Source organism: Hyperolius riggenbachi, chromosome 1 (assembly GCF_040937935.1).
Source record: "Hyperolius riggenbachi isolate aHypRig1 chromosome 1, aHypRig1.pri, whole genome shotgun sequence".
Taxonomy (NCBI): domain Eukaryota; kingdom Metazoa; phylum Chordata; class Amphibia; order Anura; family Hyperoliidae; genus Hyperolius; species Hyperolius riggenbachi.
In genome coordinates, this window is record NC_090646.1 from 630,751,215 (window position 1) to 630,769,235 (window position 18,021).

At 45.3% G+C, this 18,021-nt stretch overlaps 1 protein-coding gene across 1 annotated transcript in view; it reads left to right on the forward strand.

Moving 5' to 3' along the window:
* IL7R (interleukin 7 receptor) overlaps positions 1 to 18,021 on the forward strand; it is a 94,447-nt gene that overhangs the window by 42,787 nt on the left and 33,639 nt on the right. The window contains exons 2-5 of the mRNA XM_068271841.1: positions 3,728 to 3,854; positions 8,235 to 8,371; positions 12,309 to 12,444; positions 16,605 to 16,741. Of these exons, the coding sequence (XP_068127942.1) occupies positions 3,728 to 3,854; positions 8,235 to 8,371; positions 12,309 to 12,444; positions 16,605 to 16,741 (537 nt within the window). The remainder of the gene's footprint in view (positions 1 to 3,727; positions 3,855 to 8,234; positions 8,372 to 12,308; positions 12,445 to 16,604; positions 16,742 to 18,021) is intronic.

Sequence of the window (18,021 nt, forward strand, 5' to 3'; positions counted from 1 at the left end):
GGTGTCTCAGGGGGTGGTTAGAGTGGAAAATAGATGCAATCAATGCACTGGGGAGGTGATTGGAAGGGGGTCTGAGGGTTTGGCCGAGTGATCAGGAGCCCACACGGGGCAAATTAGGGCCTGATCTGATGGGTAGGTGTGCTAGGGGGTGACAGGTGGTGACAGGAGGTGATTGATGGGTGTCTCAAGGTGTGATTAGTGGGGGGAATAGATGCAAGCAATGCACTGGTGAGGTGATTAGGGCTGGGGTCTGAGGGTGTGGGCGGGTGATTGGGTGCCCTAGGGGCACATAGGGGTCTAATCTGATGGGTAGCAGTGACAGGTGGTGACAGGGGGTGATTGATGGGTAATTAGTGGGTGTTTAGAGGAGAGAACAGAAGCAATGCACTTGGGAGGTGATCTGACGTCGGATCAGCGGGCGATCTATTGGTGTGGGTGGGTGATCAGATTGCCCGCAAGGGGCAGGTTAGGGGCTGATTGATGGGTGGCAGTGACAGGGGGTGATTGATGGGTGGCAGTGACAGGGGGTGATTGATGGGTGATTGACAGGTGATCAGTGGGTTATTACAGGGAAATACAGATGTAATTAATGCACTGGCGAATTGATAAGGGGGGGTCTGAGGGCAATCTGAGCGTGTGGGCGGGTGATTGGGTGCCCGCAAGGGGCAGATTAGGGTCTGATCTTATAGGTAACAGTGACAGGTGGTGATAGGGGGTGATTGATGGGTGATTGACGAGTAATTAGTGGGTGTTTAGAGAAGAGAACAGATGTAAACAATACACTTGGGAGGTGATTTGACGGCGGGTTTGCGGGCGATCTAATGGTGTGGGTGGGTGATCAGATTGCCCGCAAGGGGCAGGTTAGGGGCTGATTGATGGGTGGCAGTGACAGGGGGTGATTGATGGGTGATTGATGGGTGGTGGGGGTCTGGGGGGGGATCTGAGGGGGGGGGGTGTTCAGGAGTCCCCAGGGGGCAGTTTAGGGTATTTAAAAAAAAATAGCGTTGACAGATAGTGACAGGGAGTGATTGATGGGTTATTAGGGGGATGATTGGGTGCAAACAGTGGTCTGGGAGGTGGGCAGGGGGGGGGGGGGGTCTGAGGGGTGCTGTGGGCGATCAGGGGGCGGGGGGGCAGATCAGTGTGTTTAGGTGCAGACTAGGGTGGCTGCAGCCTGCCCTGGTGGTCCCTCGGACACTGGGACCACCAGGGCAGGAGGCAGCCTGTATTATACACTTTGTAGCGGCGATCGCGGGGTTAACAACCCGCCGGCGCTTCCGAACGGCCGGCGGGTTGTCGTCACGGGTGGGCGGAGCCAGTTACCGGGGGAAGCACGCGTCATCAATGACGCGATCGCTCCCCCGGCATGCCGAAAGGACGCAACGCCCTTGGGTGTATTGCGGTCCTTTCGGCGTCCACTTTGCCGCCGCCTATCGGCTGTGGGCGGTTGGCAAGTGGTTAACGTCAAACAAAGTAGATACAGTGAAGCATACAGGCAATGAAAAGTATGCTTCCCTATATGCAGCAGTGCCTTAACATAACTCAACATTTACAGTGCAAAGCTAACGGCGCACTGTGAACGTCGCATAGTCTTAACATTGCAGTGCGATAAACAGCGTTATATAACTTTATAACACTGGACCATAATGTCTCACTGTGAATTGAGCCTTAACCACTTGATGAACCAGCCTTTACCCCCCCTTAAGGACCAGCGCTGATTTCGCTGATCTGTGCTGGGTGGGCTCTACAGCCCCCCGCACAGATCAAACACCAGGCAGAGCGACCAGATCGCCCCCCTTTTTTCCCCACTAGGGGGATGATGTGCTGGGGGGGGGGGGGGTGTCTGATCGCTCCTGCCTGCGTGTGGCTGGCGGGGGGAGGGGGGGGAACCTCAAAGCCCCCTCCCCCGCAGGATTCCCCCTCTCCTCCCTCCCTTCCCCGGAGATCGGAGGCTGCACAGGAACGGATCTGTCCTGTGCAGCCTCTAACAGGCTCCTGCCTATCGTGTGACAGCGGTCCCCGGCCCCTGATTGGCCGGGGATCGCTGATCTAGTACAACGCTGCTACTGTAGCAGCGTTGTACGAATGTAAACAAAGCGAATTATTTCCGCTTGTGTTTACATTTAGCCTGCGAGCCGCGATCGGCGGCCCGCAGGCTATTCACGGAGCCCCCCGCCGTGAATTGACAGGAAGCAGCCACTTGCGCGAGCGGCTGTTTCCTGATTAATTAGCCTGCAGCCGGCGACGCAGATATGCGTCGCTGGTCCTGCAGCTTCCACTTTTCCGACGCGCGTTATGAGTGCGCGGTTGGCAAGTGGTTAAAGGATCACTGCACCGAAAAAAGTAAGCAGTTAAAATCTGACAGAACCAACAGCTTTTGAACCAGTCCATCTCCTCATGGGGGATTCTCAGGATTTTCTTTGTTTTCAAAAGCATTTCTTGAACGGCAGTTTAACTGCCAAAACAGTAAGATGTTAGCCAGCCTCCCTACTCACTTGCACAGTATTTTGTCAGTTAGACTTTGCAACTGCTGCTCAGGAAATGCTTTTGAAAACAAAGAAAACCCTGAGAATCATCCATTAGGAGATGGACTATTCGGACAAATTTTAACTGTTTACTTTTTTTTCCGCTGGAGTGGTCCTTTAAGCTATTTAATGGGAAGGTTCAAGTTGTAAAAAAAATAGGATCTAGTTACCTGGGGCTTCCTCCAGCCCCTGCCGGCCTTGTGTCCCTTGCCGCAGCTCCGCTCCCAGCCGGTGGCCCGGGGTCCCCTCTGTTTCAGATGCAGACCTTGCCAGGTTGGCATCTTCTGTGCCTGTGCTAGCGCCGGACCATGCTGCTCGCGTTCGCACTCACGTGGCTTAGATCGTTCTGCACAGGCGCAGAATTACTGTGCCTGCGCAGGATGCCCCAGACTACGTGAGTGTGATCAAGTGGACCATTTTTTAATAAATTATTATTGGTTTCCAAGCAGATTTTTTTCAGGGGGTGCTGTATGACTGGAGTTCCTATTTAAAGGTATGGGACTATTGAGATATTAATCACAAAATCTCATCTGACTAACCTATGTATATCCTTTTTTTTTTTGCTCTCCTTCATTGTGTCTCTTTTAATTTTTGTACCGGATATAATGGACTTATTGGAGGATTTTGTTAGTTTGTTTCTTTTTCTGTCATGTGCTTATCTTATGACAAAAACTGGAAGGATAATTTCAATATTTTAATGTTGACAGCTTGTATATTCCTGAGTATGTTATTTAACTGATGTTCTATATGGTATAATTGTTGTGTGTATGCCTTGATCCTTTCAATAAAAATTTAAGTTACAAAAAAAAAAAAAAAATTGGGGTAAAATTGTGCTTGGTGTTTCTCTAACCTTAGACAAAGCCACCCAGACCAAATAAAAATAAAAACAAATGGAGGACATTTAGGAACCTACTTTAGAAAAAAAAAACAAGAGCTACATATAATAAAAAAAAAATATTTTTGGATGTTACAATTCCCTTTGAAACGTATTTGTCATTAGACTTAATCGGACCTTTTGTCTACTTACCACTAATTTTAGAACCTCTGTACTTTTATATAGTCTGATTGTTTTTGTTTATATTACCTTCCTTTGTCTTGGACTCAAATTGTACATTTGTATATAACATTCTGAAATATTGTTATTAAGATGGATTTGAAACTCAATGATACCATAGTAACAGAATATGTTTTATGTCTTTAAGATGATGAACAGGAAGTAAGCATGGGCTTTGACTGTTATTCCAACTTAAGTACGGCCCAAAAAACGCTTATTTGCTGCATTACACCAGAGCCCCCTGAGAGGACAGGCAACGTTGAGTTCACCGCATGGTAGGTATATATTATATTACTAGCCGACCCGCGGCGTAGCATACGCCGCATAAGAGGATAGAGCGGCAGGAAGGGGGTATTGGGCACAGCGGCGGGAAGGGGGGGGGTCAGACCCCCCCCCCCCTCAACTGGGTCCCCCATGTGTGCTCTACCTCTAGCTTAAGCTCAGCAGGAACCTCCCCCTCCTGCTTAAGCACAGTAGCAGCCGCCACTATTAGTAAAAGGCAGCGGGCGGGGATGACTCACCTCTTCCGTATTCCATCGTGTGTTCCACTGTCGTCACTTCCTGCAATGTCGCACAATGTATTGGTGTAATTTGCCTTTTTAAAACAGAAGGAAATCTGCAATAATTCAGCTATAAGTGAACATTTGTGGTTACCCACAATGCACTGTTACTAAATATGCAAATTACCCCTTTTCCCCCTTGGTAAGCCAAGGAAGCATCCAGAGCCGCTGGTGTATAGCAAGCATATAGCTTTAAATTTTACACAGTCATACCAAACCCACATGTAGAAAGCCTGTTTCAGACTTTTGGTTCTCATCAGTACATGGCAGGGATTGATACAGCTGTATGAGATAGGGCTTGGACCAGTACAACACAGAGTAACCAAGCAGCTCAGGGTGACCCAAACCACTCAGAATGTATAGGGGGATAAAAGGGACCAAAAAGACCTCCTACTAAGAAAAGAAAAGCTTGGTGTGATTTGCCTTCCTAAAACAGAAGGAAATATGCAATAATTCAGCTATAAGTGAACATTTGTGGTTACCCACAATGCACTGCTACTGAATATGCAAATAATTCATTTCCCCCCTTAGTAAGCCAAGCAAGCATCCAGAACCACTGGTGTATAGCAAGCCTATAGCTTTAAATTTTACACAGCCATATCAAACCCACTTGTGACAGCCTGTTTCAGACTTTTGGTCCTCATCTGTACATGGCAAGGATTGATATGGCTGTATGAGATAGGGCTTGGACCAGTACAACAGAGTAACCAAGCAGCTCAGGGTGACCCAAACCACTCAGAATGTATAGGTGGATAATAGTGTTGTCCGGATCATGAACGATTCGGATCTTTGATCCGAATCTCTTTTGTGAGTCGAATCATCCGGATCATCAAAATGAACAGATTCGGATCAAAAGGGTTGGAGCCAGGAGCGGCATGCCCCCCTCTCTCAGCAGGCACCGGGGTCCTGGAAGCAGAGCGGAGATGGATCGCTCTGTTGGAGGGGAGCCAGCCTTGCAGGGACAGGTAGTTGGGAGAGGGGATATGGGTGCCACTGCCAGATATGTGTGGAGCACACATACTGGCTGCAATGTGCTGCTGATTATAGGCTGGCTGTTGTAGTTGTGAACAAATGGGAAACTTTTGGCTGAGAAGCACAGCTCAGTAACTCTGCAGACAGCTTGGAACACAGGCACTGTGATTGCTGTGCAATATGATCCTCCTGCACTCTGCTCTATACAGCTGCACTTATCTTCTCCCTAAATTTATGATGTGTTCCAAGTGAGAAAAGGGGAATGCTTTCTTTCACTGTGAGACGTTTGCATTCAGAGTATACAGATGCACATGTAGGTGAAATATATGTAAAGCATATGATTGCAGCATGTGGGTATTGTGTGCAAACAAACATTTCTGCTCTCTGCTCGTCCCTCTTCATTCACCTTCTCCCTTCTGTTCACTCCCTGCCGGTCTCTGTCCACCATCCCCCCTTCTCTATCTGTCCACCCCTCTCCCCTTCTCTGTCCGTCCACCCCTCTCCCCTTCTTTGTCTGTCCACCCCCCTCCCCTTCTTTGTCTGTCCACTGCAGGGAAAGTCCTGTCCTGCTAGTCGTTTCACCCCCCCCCCCCCACAAATGCTTCCCTAGTAAAATGATCCGAGATTTGGATCAAAGATCTTTTCAATGATCCGATTCAAATCATCCGAATCATTGAAAAGATCCAAACTTCGCATCTCTAGTGGATAAAAGGGACCAAAAAGACCTTCTACTAAAAATATCAAAGCTTGGTGTAATTTGCCTTCTTAACACAGAAGAAAATCTGCAATAATTCAGCTATATGTGAACATTTGTGATTACCCACAATGCACCGCTACTAAATATGCAAATTATTCCTTTTCACCCTTAGTAAGCCAAGCAAGCCTATAGCTTTAAGTTTTACACAGTAATATCAAACCCACATGTGACAGCCTGTTTCAGCCATTTGGCCCTTATCAGTACATGGCAGGGTCAGGGATTGATACGGCTGTATGAGATAGGGCTTGGACCAGTACAACAGAGTAACCAAGCAGCTCAGGGTGACCCAAACTACTAAGAATGTATAGGAGGATAAAATAGCCCAAAAAGCTCTCCTACTAAAAAAAAGCAAATCTTGGTGTAATTTTCCTTCTTAAAACAGAAGCAAATCTGCAATAATTCAGCTATAAATGAACATTTGTGGTTACCCACAATGCACTGCTACTGAATATGCAAATTATCCCTCTTTGCCCTTGGTTTGATATGACACTACTTCTTCTTCTTGCTTGGACCAGCTCCTTCTTCTTGCTTGGACCGGCCCTGGGGGCAGAGCGCTACTTCTTCTTCTTGTTTGAAGGTTGAGGCACTTACTCTATTATATATATAGGGTATCATTCATAAACAGGCTGTCGGTAGTGCGGGAAAACACCGTTCTTCTCCGCAACCGGTAATTAAGACTTCTGGGTGGCCATTCATAAAGAAGTCTGCCTGTTGCGGAAGAAGTGCGGAGGTTTTCTGGAGGAAGCTGGCGGTAGCGTGGCGGTAGGCATGCGGAAACTTAAAAGCTGCCCGATTCCCTCCCTGCGCTGCTCTGTCTGATGCTGCTTGGGAGGTCCCTCCCATTCATTTATATGTATTCCGCCCGCCTATCGCTACTGTGGAGCAAGCGGTATTTTCCTTCCGGATACCGCTTGCTCTAATCTTTATGAATGGATGTGTTTGTTACTTTTTCTAGATTAATCTAGAAAAACTCCGCACAAGGCGGAAATGTATCGCTCTGTCACCTTTTCATGCGGAAAGAGCCTTTATGAATGGGGCTTATGCTGAGTGGTCGGGAAAGTCACCGGTGTTAAGCATTTCCGCATGCGGAAATGCTTTATGAATGATACCCATAGTCAGTCCAAAAACATTTTTAAAAAAGGGCTTGCCGAATATTCCCCTGTGGCCAGGCTACCGTCCATATATGAGTGCATCCATACAAGGCATGCGCGAGTACCATTTGCACATGCCCAGTAAAAAGCTTTTTCCTCCACGCACAAGTGGCTTTGTTCTACTGGGCATGCATGGACCATACCAATCACATGATCGGCATGGATATGCTCGTACGTGGACAGGATCGTGGTAACAAAGAAGAAGAGGGTCTTGGGCAACAGTGGTGGGCTCGAGGAGGGTCTGTGAAGTCTGCGGACCATCCAGGGGCTTCCCACTACAGCAAAGTCCCCGTTATCTGGAACTCAGGAAACCGGAAGTCCTGAGGCGGATAATGGGGACAGTGTTTTGAGGGGTTTGCAGAACATTGTAGGGTAGAATATACTTACCGAGCCCTGAGGCCCCTGCACAATGTGTGGCTGCATTGCAACAACTCACCAGTTCCGGCGCCATGCTCTATCCACGATCCATCTTCATCCCCACAGCCTGCCTCTTCTACATGACCCATGGTTTACACATAACATGTCCCGCATGGAGAAGAGGCAGGCGGGTGGAGGAGCAGGGCTGAGGAGCAGTTGGGGGAAGACCTCCGGGGGGGGGGGCGGTAGCCATCTATGGGGGGGGGGGCTTGTTGGGGGAGGCCGTTTGCTGCTTAAACCGATCCTACATGCGAAGCAGGTTATTATAGCGCACAGTGTTATTTCGGCGCACAGTGCTGAGCGGCGAGTGCCGAAGCTGGGAACCGTCATAGAAGCAATGCTATGCTGTGCGCCACGCTTAATGGTAATTCACGGTCCGGCGGCTGCTAGACCACGAATTACATCTTGAGTTGCGACAAATCAGAGGGGGAATAGTATTTAACGCCGCTGGTGAGTTTAGCGGCAGGAGGGAGAACCGTCATTCGGCTCGTCCTGCGCCAAACTGTCCGGCGCCCAAATAATATGTACTCCCCTTAATGCGCTCCCATTCATTTAACCCAATCGCAAATGTAGGAAAAATGCAACAGGAACTACATTTGCTATTGGGTTAAAAATGGATCGCACTACTCTGTAGATGGCACTGCGATTACTATGTTATTGTGATCGGCAAAATGCATGCACTTCAGAAAAAAAGTGCATGCAGTGTGGAGGGGCCTTAAAAATGGCACGTGCAGTAGAAGGGGTGGATTATGAGACTGCCAGAAGATGATGGCTGTTGAAAATGTTTCATCTTTGCAGCACAACAAAGGACAGAGATTGTGCAAGAGGAGGAGAACATCAGCCCTTAATTGTCCAAACGTCTGAAGAGGAACACAACGTGTGCATGATATGGAATGAGCAGAAAGTCTGCAAGAGTCTGGATATAAGAAAGATAGGTAAGATATATAATACGCAACATCAGACTTGAAGAGCAGATAATGGACTCATGAGCTACATGTCCCATCGTGGTCTGCTGGCATATTGGGACTAGGGATGGTCAACAAGATGCAAATAATTTCGAATTGATGCATTATTATGCAAATTTTGTATGCAAATGAATGCAGCTTAAAAATGAACCAATAAAATCCTGCTGAGGTAAAATTCGGTTGGACTTATAAATTTGCATACAAAATGTGCATAATCTTACATCAACTCGTAATTATTTGCCTCTCATTGACTATCCCTAACTGGGACCTGTAATCAGCAGAAAGAACCCCGGTATAAAGACTTGGTACATGCAGCCTCCTGGGTGCCAGGAATAAAGTCAAAGAAGGGGACACCAGCCTCCTCCTAAACAAGAGTACCTGTAGCATGCTCAAAAATACATTTGCTGAGCCCCTTCTTTTAACTTAGTGTAGAATCGGCAGTTCAAAAAGTAAATTACCGGTAGCTCACCCAATCTCTGTAAATTACCTACGGAGCCCACGTGCATGACGTCACGTGGGGGGTGGGGAGCGGCGTGAACAATGAAGTTGGCCGTTGGTCAAGTGAGTTGATCCGCTGGGCCAATCGCTCATGGGTTGGGGGTGGGGCTGCCATACACATGCTTGATTATCGGCTGAGATGGTTGTTAATTATCAGCTGCCTCAGCCAACTTTAGTCTAGTATGTGTATGGGCCTTGATGAGGATGTTTTTCTAACCTGTGTTAGAAGACACCCCAAAACTACATCGTCTCATAGTTTCGGCTATCACCCTGCTGACTGAGCAGGAAGAACTTCCCTAAGCAAAAATAGTTATATCTAAGTGCTGGTGCACACCCAGAGCACTTCTGAGCGCTTTTTAAAACGCCAGCGCTTTCAAAAGGGCTTGGCTAATGTTTCTGTATGGATCACACCAGAGCGATGTGATTTTTCCCAAAATTCAATTGCAGGTCCTGCAGGATTTCTGAGGCGATTCAGCCTCAATGTTAAGTACAGGAAAGTGGAAAATCGCTCTAAAAAATGCTAGAACAGAGCGATTTTCAAAGCGTTTTTGTAAAAAAACAAACAGTACACTAGCAGTTGTACTGTATCTAAAAAAAAATGCTACACAAAAACGCTCCATAAATAGCTAGGCATAACTATAAAATCGCTAGGCACATGCCTAGAATCGCTTTGAAAAATCACTTCTAAAAGTGCTGAGCGTTTGTGATAACGCTAGTACTTTTAGGTGTGCACCGCCCTTAAAGAGTCTCTGAAGTCTCATAAAAATCATGTTTTTATATTAAAAATCTCTTTAATATGATTGCCCTAACTAAAATGCCGTATCCCCACGGCTGAACTCTAACTAAATCCCCCCTAACTACCCTCCCGCAAAATCCACAACTTTCTTGGTTGTGGATCTTGCTGCCCCGGGAGGCAGAGCTTTCAGCTGCAGCTCTGCTTCCATGCGCGTCAATCCGTGCGTATCTCTGCCTCTCCTCCGCCCCTCTCAGTGAAAGAAGACTGAGGGGGGCGGGCGGAGGCAGCAGCGATGGATGCGTGTAGAGCCAGAGCTACAGCCAAAAGCTCTGCCTCTTCACGGAAGCGCTCCCCGCAGTTTGCCCGGGGGATCTAGGTAGTGTGCAGCTGCGGGGGTACAGCATTTTAGTTAGGGCTATCATGTTAAAGAGATTTTTAATATAAAAACATGTTTTTATGAGACTTCAGTCTCTCTTTAAAGTGTACTTGAGGCCAGGCTCTGTCTGAATGAGAATGGATGGAGGAGGTCACGGAGTTAAATACATACCTGTCCTGTACTGTTTGCAGTATGGCGGCGGCCATGTTCCCAGAGATCCTTTGGCAACCTCTGCCTACATGGCCATGGCTGCCAAGCCGCAGCCATGCAGGTGGTTGTCGCCAGAGTCTCAGTAGCCAGTTTTAGGAAAATCACCAAGGCCCAAATCTGATGGGAGGTGGAGTGATCACTTGCTTGGAGGGAGGACATCAGGACAGGTGAGTATTTAACCCTGCAACCCCCTCCCCATCCTCTATCATTTAGACATTTAGACAAGTACTCTTTAAAGGATAATTGAATTGAGAGGTAAATGGAGGCTACCATATTTATTTCCTTTTAAGAATTACCAGGAAATAAATATGTCAGCCTCCATAGCCCTCCCAATTCAGTTGTCCTTTTGAGGAAGGATTCTGGATTACATGTCTTCTTCTTGCAATTGGTTCCTTCAGCATAGCGCTGCAAGAATAGAATTGATTTTTACACAACCGAGATAGAACGACAGCGCCTGCACAGTAGCACGAGCAGCTCCAGCTGACCACGCAGGTGCGGCCGTACTCGCGCAGACTCAGTATGGGCGCACTGGTGCTTGAAGAGGATTGACAAGCCCTTATCTTCAGGGGGAGGGGGTCCGCGGTCAGCGACAGGGACTGGAGCACAGCGTGGGGAGCCTCTATAGGATCCAGAGGATTTCCTTCTTCTTCGGTATATAGTTTGTTAATGATTACTATCAGGCCCCCGATTTACATCACAGCAGCCTATAGGCACAGATGTCCTGGTACCCTAGACTCCACCCTCCATGTCCCTACAAACACCCTCCAAACTTCGCCACAGATGTGCTGGCTAACCCAACTGTCACTTCTCCCTTATTTCCCTTTCCCGTCATCGCTACAGGTGGTAGCCAGAGGTACCCTCAGTAGTAGTAAGTAGCTAGTGGTGCCGCTACTACTAAAGAGAGATCTCATCAGTGGAATGCAGAGAGTTGGGTGAGTAACCTCTGATTTATGCTCTGCTTGAGACTCTGCATAGGGAAGGAGGGAGGGAGGCACTAGGGGAGGGGAGTGAGCCACCCTTCCATCATCAGGTGCCTGTAGGCACATGCCTACAGTGCCTTATGGTAAATCCGGGCCTGACTACTATTTAAAGTACATATAGAAGTGATCATTGCAACCAAGGGCCTGATTCACAAAGCTTTTCTGTTAAATGATCTTGCCTTATTTATTAACTCACAATGGGCTTGATTCACAAAAGAGTGCTAACTGTTAGCACGGCCGTTTTCGCGTGAATTTTTGCATTGCGCGCGATCGCGAATTTTCGCGCGGAACGATAAAGTTTTTGCGCGCAAACGCAAATTGTACTGCGAAATTGATATCATTTTTGTGTTTGCGCACGAAAAGGTTATCGTTTAGCGCAAAAAATTCGCAATCGCGCGTAATGCGAAAATTCGAGCGAAAACGGCCGTGCTAACAGTTAGCACTCTTTTGTGAATCAAGCCCAATGTATCTCTGCTTAAATGACTTAACTCATGATTTAACTCTCCCTATCTAACTTAACTCATGGCTTAGCTCTCCTTATCTAACTTAACTCATGGTTTAGCTCTCCGTATTTGACATAATTAATGGTGTAGCTCTCCTTATTTGACATAATTCATAGTTTAGATCTCTTTATTTGACATAATTCATTGTTTAGCTCTCCTTACTTGACATAACTCATTGTTTAGCTCTCCTTATTTGACATAACTCATGGTTTAGCTCTCCTTATTTGACATAACTCATGGTTTAGCTCTCCTTACTTGACATAACTCATGGTTTAGCTCTCCGTATTTGACATAATTCATGGTTTAGCTCTCCTTATATATTTATCTCATGAATTATCTCTCCTTATTTGTTTATCTCACGCATTAGCACTCCTAACAGTTAAGATGAAAAATAAGTAACCTTTGTGAATCAACCCCCATATCCCTAATAAAGACCTAATACAGCAGTTGAAAGAGAGCCCATGATGGGCCGCTCAGGTTCAGGGGCTCCAATGCTGTCTGCTCCATTGCATTACACACACAATGTCACACACAATGGATAAATTGTATCTTACTTTGCATTCTTAGGTCAAATGATAAAGACATAATGTTTATTGTCTTTAAGAAAGAAAACAACCGAAACAAGAAGTGAGAATGAATTTTGAGTGTTTCTCCAAGATACGTTTGTATAAATACGAAATGATTTGCTATGTTACTCAGAGGCCTTCCGAAAGTACAGCAGATGTCAGCTTCTTGGAAGGGTAAGCATACCTTATGTCACTGGGAAATTCTGATATATATATATTTTTTTATCTTCAGTTTTTATTAAGAACTAGTTGAAGACCCAATGTTGCCTGGGTATGTATTTGGTTTTAATGGCACCGCCCACTTTTTCTAACCTTGACGCAAAGACATTCAATGACCAAATTTGTGAGCTTCGGGGTCCTTAGCATCATTCATTTAAAAATCTTCCATGGAAATGACACAAATCTGATTGGTTGTTTGTGGCTCCAGCCCCTTAGTGAATTTAAACTCCAGTCACCCAATGACCGACCGTACCAGGTTTGAGGCCTCTAACATTAACAACGTAAGAATGGCAGCAATTAAAAATCATTAGGTGAATTTTGGTGGGCTGTTGAAGGCTCCACCCACTTTCCTGAATGTAAATCCCACTCACCCAGAGACCAACTGTGCAAAGTTTAAGAACCCTGCCCTTGTGTTTTTGGCTCGGCCCACTTTTTGTAACCTTGACACACAGTCACTTAATGACCAAGTTTGTGAGCTTTGGGGTTCCTGGCATCAATAATGTGAGAATGAAAGCAGTTTATCAAGCAAAGAAATCTGATTGGCTGTTTGTGGCACTACCCCCTTTTCTGAATTTGATCCCCAGTTATCCAATGACTAACAGTAGCAGGTTAGAGACCTCAGTTATTAACGGTGTAAGGATGTTAGCAGTTTAAAGAAAACCTGAACTGAAGATTAAAAGTGAAAATCAACATACACAGGTCATACGTACCTCCCATGTAGTCTACTCCTCAATCTTTTTCTCCTCTCCTGCATCCTGTTTGTCCACTGTGATCAAGGGAATTCTCTGTCCTCCATTTTGAAAATGGCCATTACACCATAACAGCTTCCTGGTCAGCACACAGTTAAACTGTAACATCGCCCACTTGAGCCATAGGGAAACATGGACACATCAGCTCTCCTCTCAGCTGTAACTGACAGCAACTAATTGTATTGCTATGTTTTTGGCGTTGCTAAGGCCTCACACTCGACTCACACCAGCCTATAGGCCGGGTAAATACATAGCTTACAACTTCACACTGTATTAGGATATTTATTCAATTATTTACATTATTTACAGGTATAGCAGTGAATCATGGATAAGTAATAGAGTAAAGAATCAATACATTACCGGATATTGCATCATCACTCCGTATCGGGGGACCAGCGATCGTCAGGAGGCAGCACATACACAACATCACACAACTCGTCAGTAGTGGAGAGTCCCATCAGAGCAAGGGAAATCTCTCTTTCTTATACTCATAGCTCCACCCATTTTCCCTATTGCATCCTGGGGATGCACAGGCATGAGCTTCACTACGGTTGGATGACTTATAGTCAATATTTTCATGAACAGGACTAGTTCTAGTTAAGTTGTGCAATCCCTGAAACAGTTAATTCAGGGTTACGCGCTTATTGCAACACAATGTTATATAACCATATCACGTGCCACGCATGCTCAGTACTTGTTGTGATAGGGTGTGTTCGGCCTTCAGCCTATCCACAACGTGGAAGTATAATTCATCCCTCGTGATCACTGTGTGATCGCAGCGCAAACAACATGTTGTCCTAACCTAAAATAACCTTTTGGTCTGTCCATGGTTTTCTATGGAGAATGGTTCATCGCTACACTAAGGGATACAAAAATATGTCCTATCTGCCTACAGACTAGCTTGCTAATGTGTCGTCCTCCTAACAGCCAGTCATTCACACAAGCTCTTCAGACTTGTATCACACTGATATATTTCAGTTCTGACAAAATGTTGTCAGAACTGGAAGGGATTATTGTCAGAAGAAAATGGTGAGCTTCTGAGAGGAACTGATGGCAAGATAACTATGTAATGTTCAATTGATGTCACCTCACGTGTTTATTTTAAATAATTTTACTCAGTACAGGTTCTCTTTAAATATTCTCCTTGAAAATCAATAGGTGCATTTTTAATGGCTGTTGTAGGCTAGGCTCCACCCACATCCAATTTCATGTATATATGAATGTTAACGTTACACTTTACAAAAATGTCATCAACAGCAGTCAATCAATTTGATAACAACCACAACAGAGCCTTCTGAGTAGGAACAGAGCATATATATATATATATATATAAAGTAAATCGCTCCACAAAATGAAAAACTTCAATAACGTCAGTACAAAAAGACTGCATTATAATGCCAGTCCATCTAACCAGGTCCAGAGATTCCATTGTTAGACTGAAAATATACTGGGGATTCAGCTGCTCATTGAGGTTCAGGTGCTATCCAAGAAGACCACTTGTCCCAAATTTTAAGAAATTTGCTGGGGTCATTTGATCCCATACATATGTTAATACTGTATACTGTATACTTGAGTATAAGTCTAGAAATTTAGGTCGGATTTCCATCATAAAAGTATAGAGGTCGACTTATAAACGAGTCACAAGCAACACTAAGCACACTGAGTAATGTGTGTACTAATAGTGACATTCCCATTTGCAGTAATCTACCCAGTGGTAAGGGATACTTTAAGGAAAGGAAATGCCAAGAAAATACAGGTCTGACCGTCCTGGCCACAGCAATTAACAAGGAAAGGGGCAGGGGGGAAATACTGGGCTGCAGGAGGGAGAGTGAATTGCAGCACTTGGGGGCCTAAAGGAGGTATTGGCTGCACTTAAAGGGGAACTGAAGAGAGATCTATATGGAGGCTGTCCTGTTTATTTCCTTTTAATCAATACCAGTTGCCTGGCAGCCCTGCTGGTGTATTTCTCTGCAGTAGTATCTGAATAAAACCAGAAACAAGCATGCAGCTAGAATTGTCAGATCTGACTTTAAAGTCTAAACCACTGAAACACCTGATCTGCTGTATGCTTGTTCAGGGGCTATGGCCAATAGTATTAGAGGCAGAGGATCAGAAGGGTTGCCAGGCAACTGGTATTGATTAAAAGGAAATAAACAGGACAGCCTCCATATACCTCTCTCTTCAGTTCCCCTTTAAGGGACAGGAGGGGTTAATGGCTGCAAAACTGTATGCAGTGCTGTCATTAACTCCTCCTGAGCCTTGCAGCCATTAACTTTGCTGGGTAGACTTATACTTGAGTCAATCAAAAATTCCAGCTTAAGAGGGTTGAATATTGGAGTTGACTTATACATGAGGTCGACTTGTATTTGAGTATATACGGTATGTCCTGTCGATTCCAGGCGATTCAATCACTCTGATCTCCAGAGATGTAATACAGGTTGCCATTACCCTCTCCTTTATGTCCGTAATCATACACCATAAGGTCATAAGCCTGTGTGTTAATGCATCGAAGTAATGTCTTTAGAGGGCTGACTGAAAGGGATAGTCTATAAAGTCTTCTGCTTTGCCTATAAATTTGTACATGAAGTCATCAGAACATTGCTGCAGATTGCGACAGATGTCTCTTTTTTTTACGAACCTTGAGGAGCAGGGTCAGTGAACAAATTCCAAAGCTTGTATGCTGTAATTCCTTATCTATGTGGTGGGCACATGCAGTCATTAGAGGACCCTTATCAGTTTGCCACCTCTAGGGTGTGCTGCTCTGAAATAATTGCCTCAGGTTGCGTCATGGTAGATGCAGCAGTGGACACTGCATCAACGGGTGCAGTTTCTTGTCAGGAGGTGGAGACAATATCTGCCCTCCTTGCAAGGCATATCCCTTCCTCACTGCCTACTGAGTTTTTCTCTCAGCTGACTGCCAACTAACTGAGCTGTAAGGGGTTGGGCAAGCACAAAAGGGTGGAGCCTCACACTGTTTTTTTCCCCACTTATTTATTGTTTATCACCTTGGAATGCTTTGTTGTGCACTGCGGTAGCTGGGCCAGAATGCTCAGCCATCCACAGCACATAATGCTATGCATAGCGCTTGCAAGTAAACTAAAGCATAACTGAATCAAGCATACAGCAAGCTACAGGGCCTGGCCTGGTGATAATATATGTGCTGGGTACCATTGCTCATCATAATCTTACTGAATCCTCCCATGATTCCAATAGAGGGAGTTTGGAACTTCCTGTAAATGCAAGCTCAGTGCTAAAAGAGCTCCTGCTGTACCAAAAGGCACCTTCACATAGTATAAAGTCACATCAGAATTATTGTTGGTAGCTGAAATCTTGTAACAGCTTTGTGAAAATATTTTTTGTTTGCAGAAAAGTTGGTACAGAGAACTGGACACCAATAAAAGAACGTGAGCCTTGGACCAACCGTCCCCTATTCAGCAATCACAATGTTTGCATGGTTTGGAATGAACACAAATTTTGCAAGACGTATGTTATAGAGAGGATTGGTAAGATATACCATATGAAACATCATGCTATATAAAATCAGTGTTTGTGTGTGTGTGTGTGTGTGTGTGTGTGCGTGCGTGCGTGCGTGCGTGCGTGCGTGCGTGCGTGCGTGCGTGCGTGCGTGCGTGTACTACCTGGGACGATATGTTCTGGGGGTCTCGCGCCCCCCTGCACACCTGGGCGGAGTTACAAACAGCAAATCAGATTTCACCCATTCATGTCACTGGAAAAAATTTATAAGGCTGCCATTCTCACAGTATTCAAGCCAGAGTCCCACACTTGGCACAGTTGGTCACTTGGTGACTGAGGTTACAAATCTAGGAAAAGTGGGCGGAGCATAAAACAGCCAATCGAATGTCAGCCATTCATTTCAAATGGGAAAATGTAAACTGCAGCCATTCTTACACTGTTAATCGCAGGGTTCTCAAACTTGGCACACTTGATCACTGGGTGAATGAGATTAAGATTTACGAAAGTGGGTGGAGCCTACAACAGCTAATCAAAATACACCTATTGATTTTTAAGGGGAATATTTAAACTGCAGCCATTCTTACACTGTTAATGGCAGAGACTTCAAACTTTGCACATTTGGTCACTGGGTGACTGGGATTACAGTTCAGGAAAATGGGTGAATCCTACAACAGCCAATCAATATTCACCTTTTGATTTTCAAGGGGAATATTTAAATTGCTGCCATTCTTACACTGTTAATAGCAGATGCCTCAAACCTGCTACAATTGGTCACTGGGTGACTGGGGTTCAAATTCAGAAAGTGGGCGGAGCCACAAACAAACAATCAGATTTGTTTAATTTCAATGAGAACATACAAATTATTGATATTAAGGACCCCAAAGCTCATAAACTTGGTAATTGAGTGACTGTATGTCAAAATTAGAAAAAGTGGGCGGTAACAACAACTACATTTTTTACATGGAAAAAAATAAACTGCAACCATTCTTACACTGTTAATGGCAGGGGCCTCAAACCTGATACAGTCAGTCACTGGGTGACTGGGGTCCAAATTCACTAGAGCCACAAACAGCCAATCAGATTTGTTAGATTGATTTCAGCCATTCTGTTTTTGCAGGGTTCTCAAACTTGACACAGTTGGTCACTGGATGACTGGGATTAAAACTCAGGAAAGTGGGTGGAGCCTACAACAGCCAATCAAAATTCACCTGTTGATTTTCAAGGGGAATATTAAAACTGCTGCCATTCTTACACTGTTAATGGCAGAGGCCTCAAACCTGCTACAATTGGTCATTGGGTAACTGTGGTT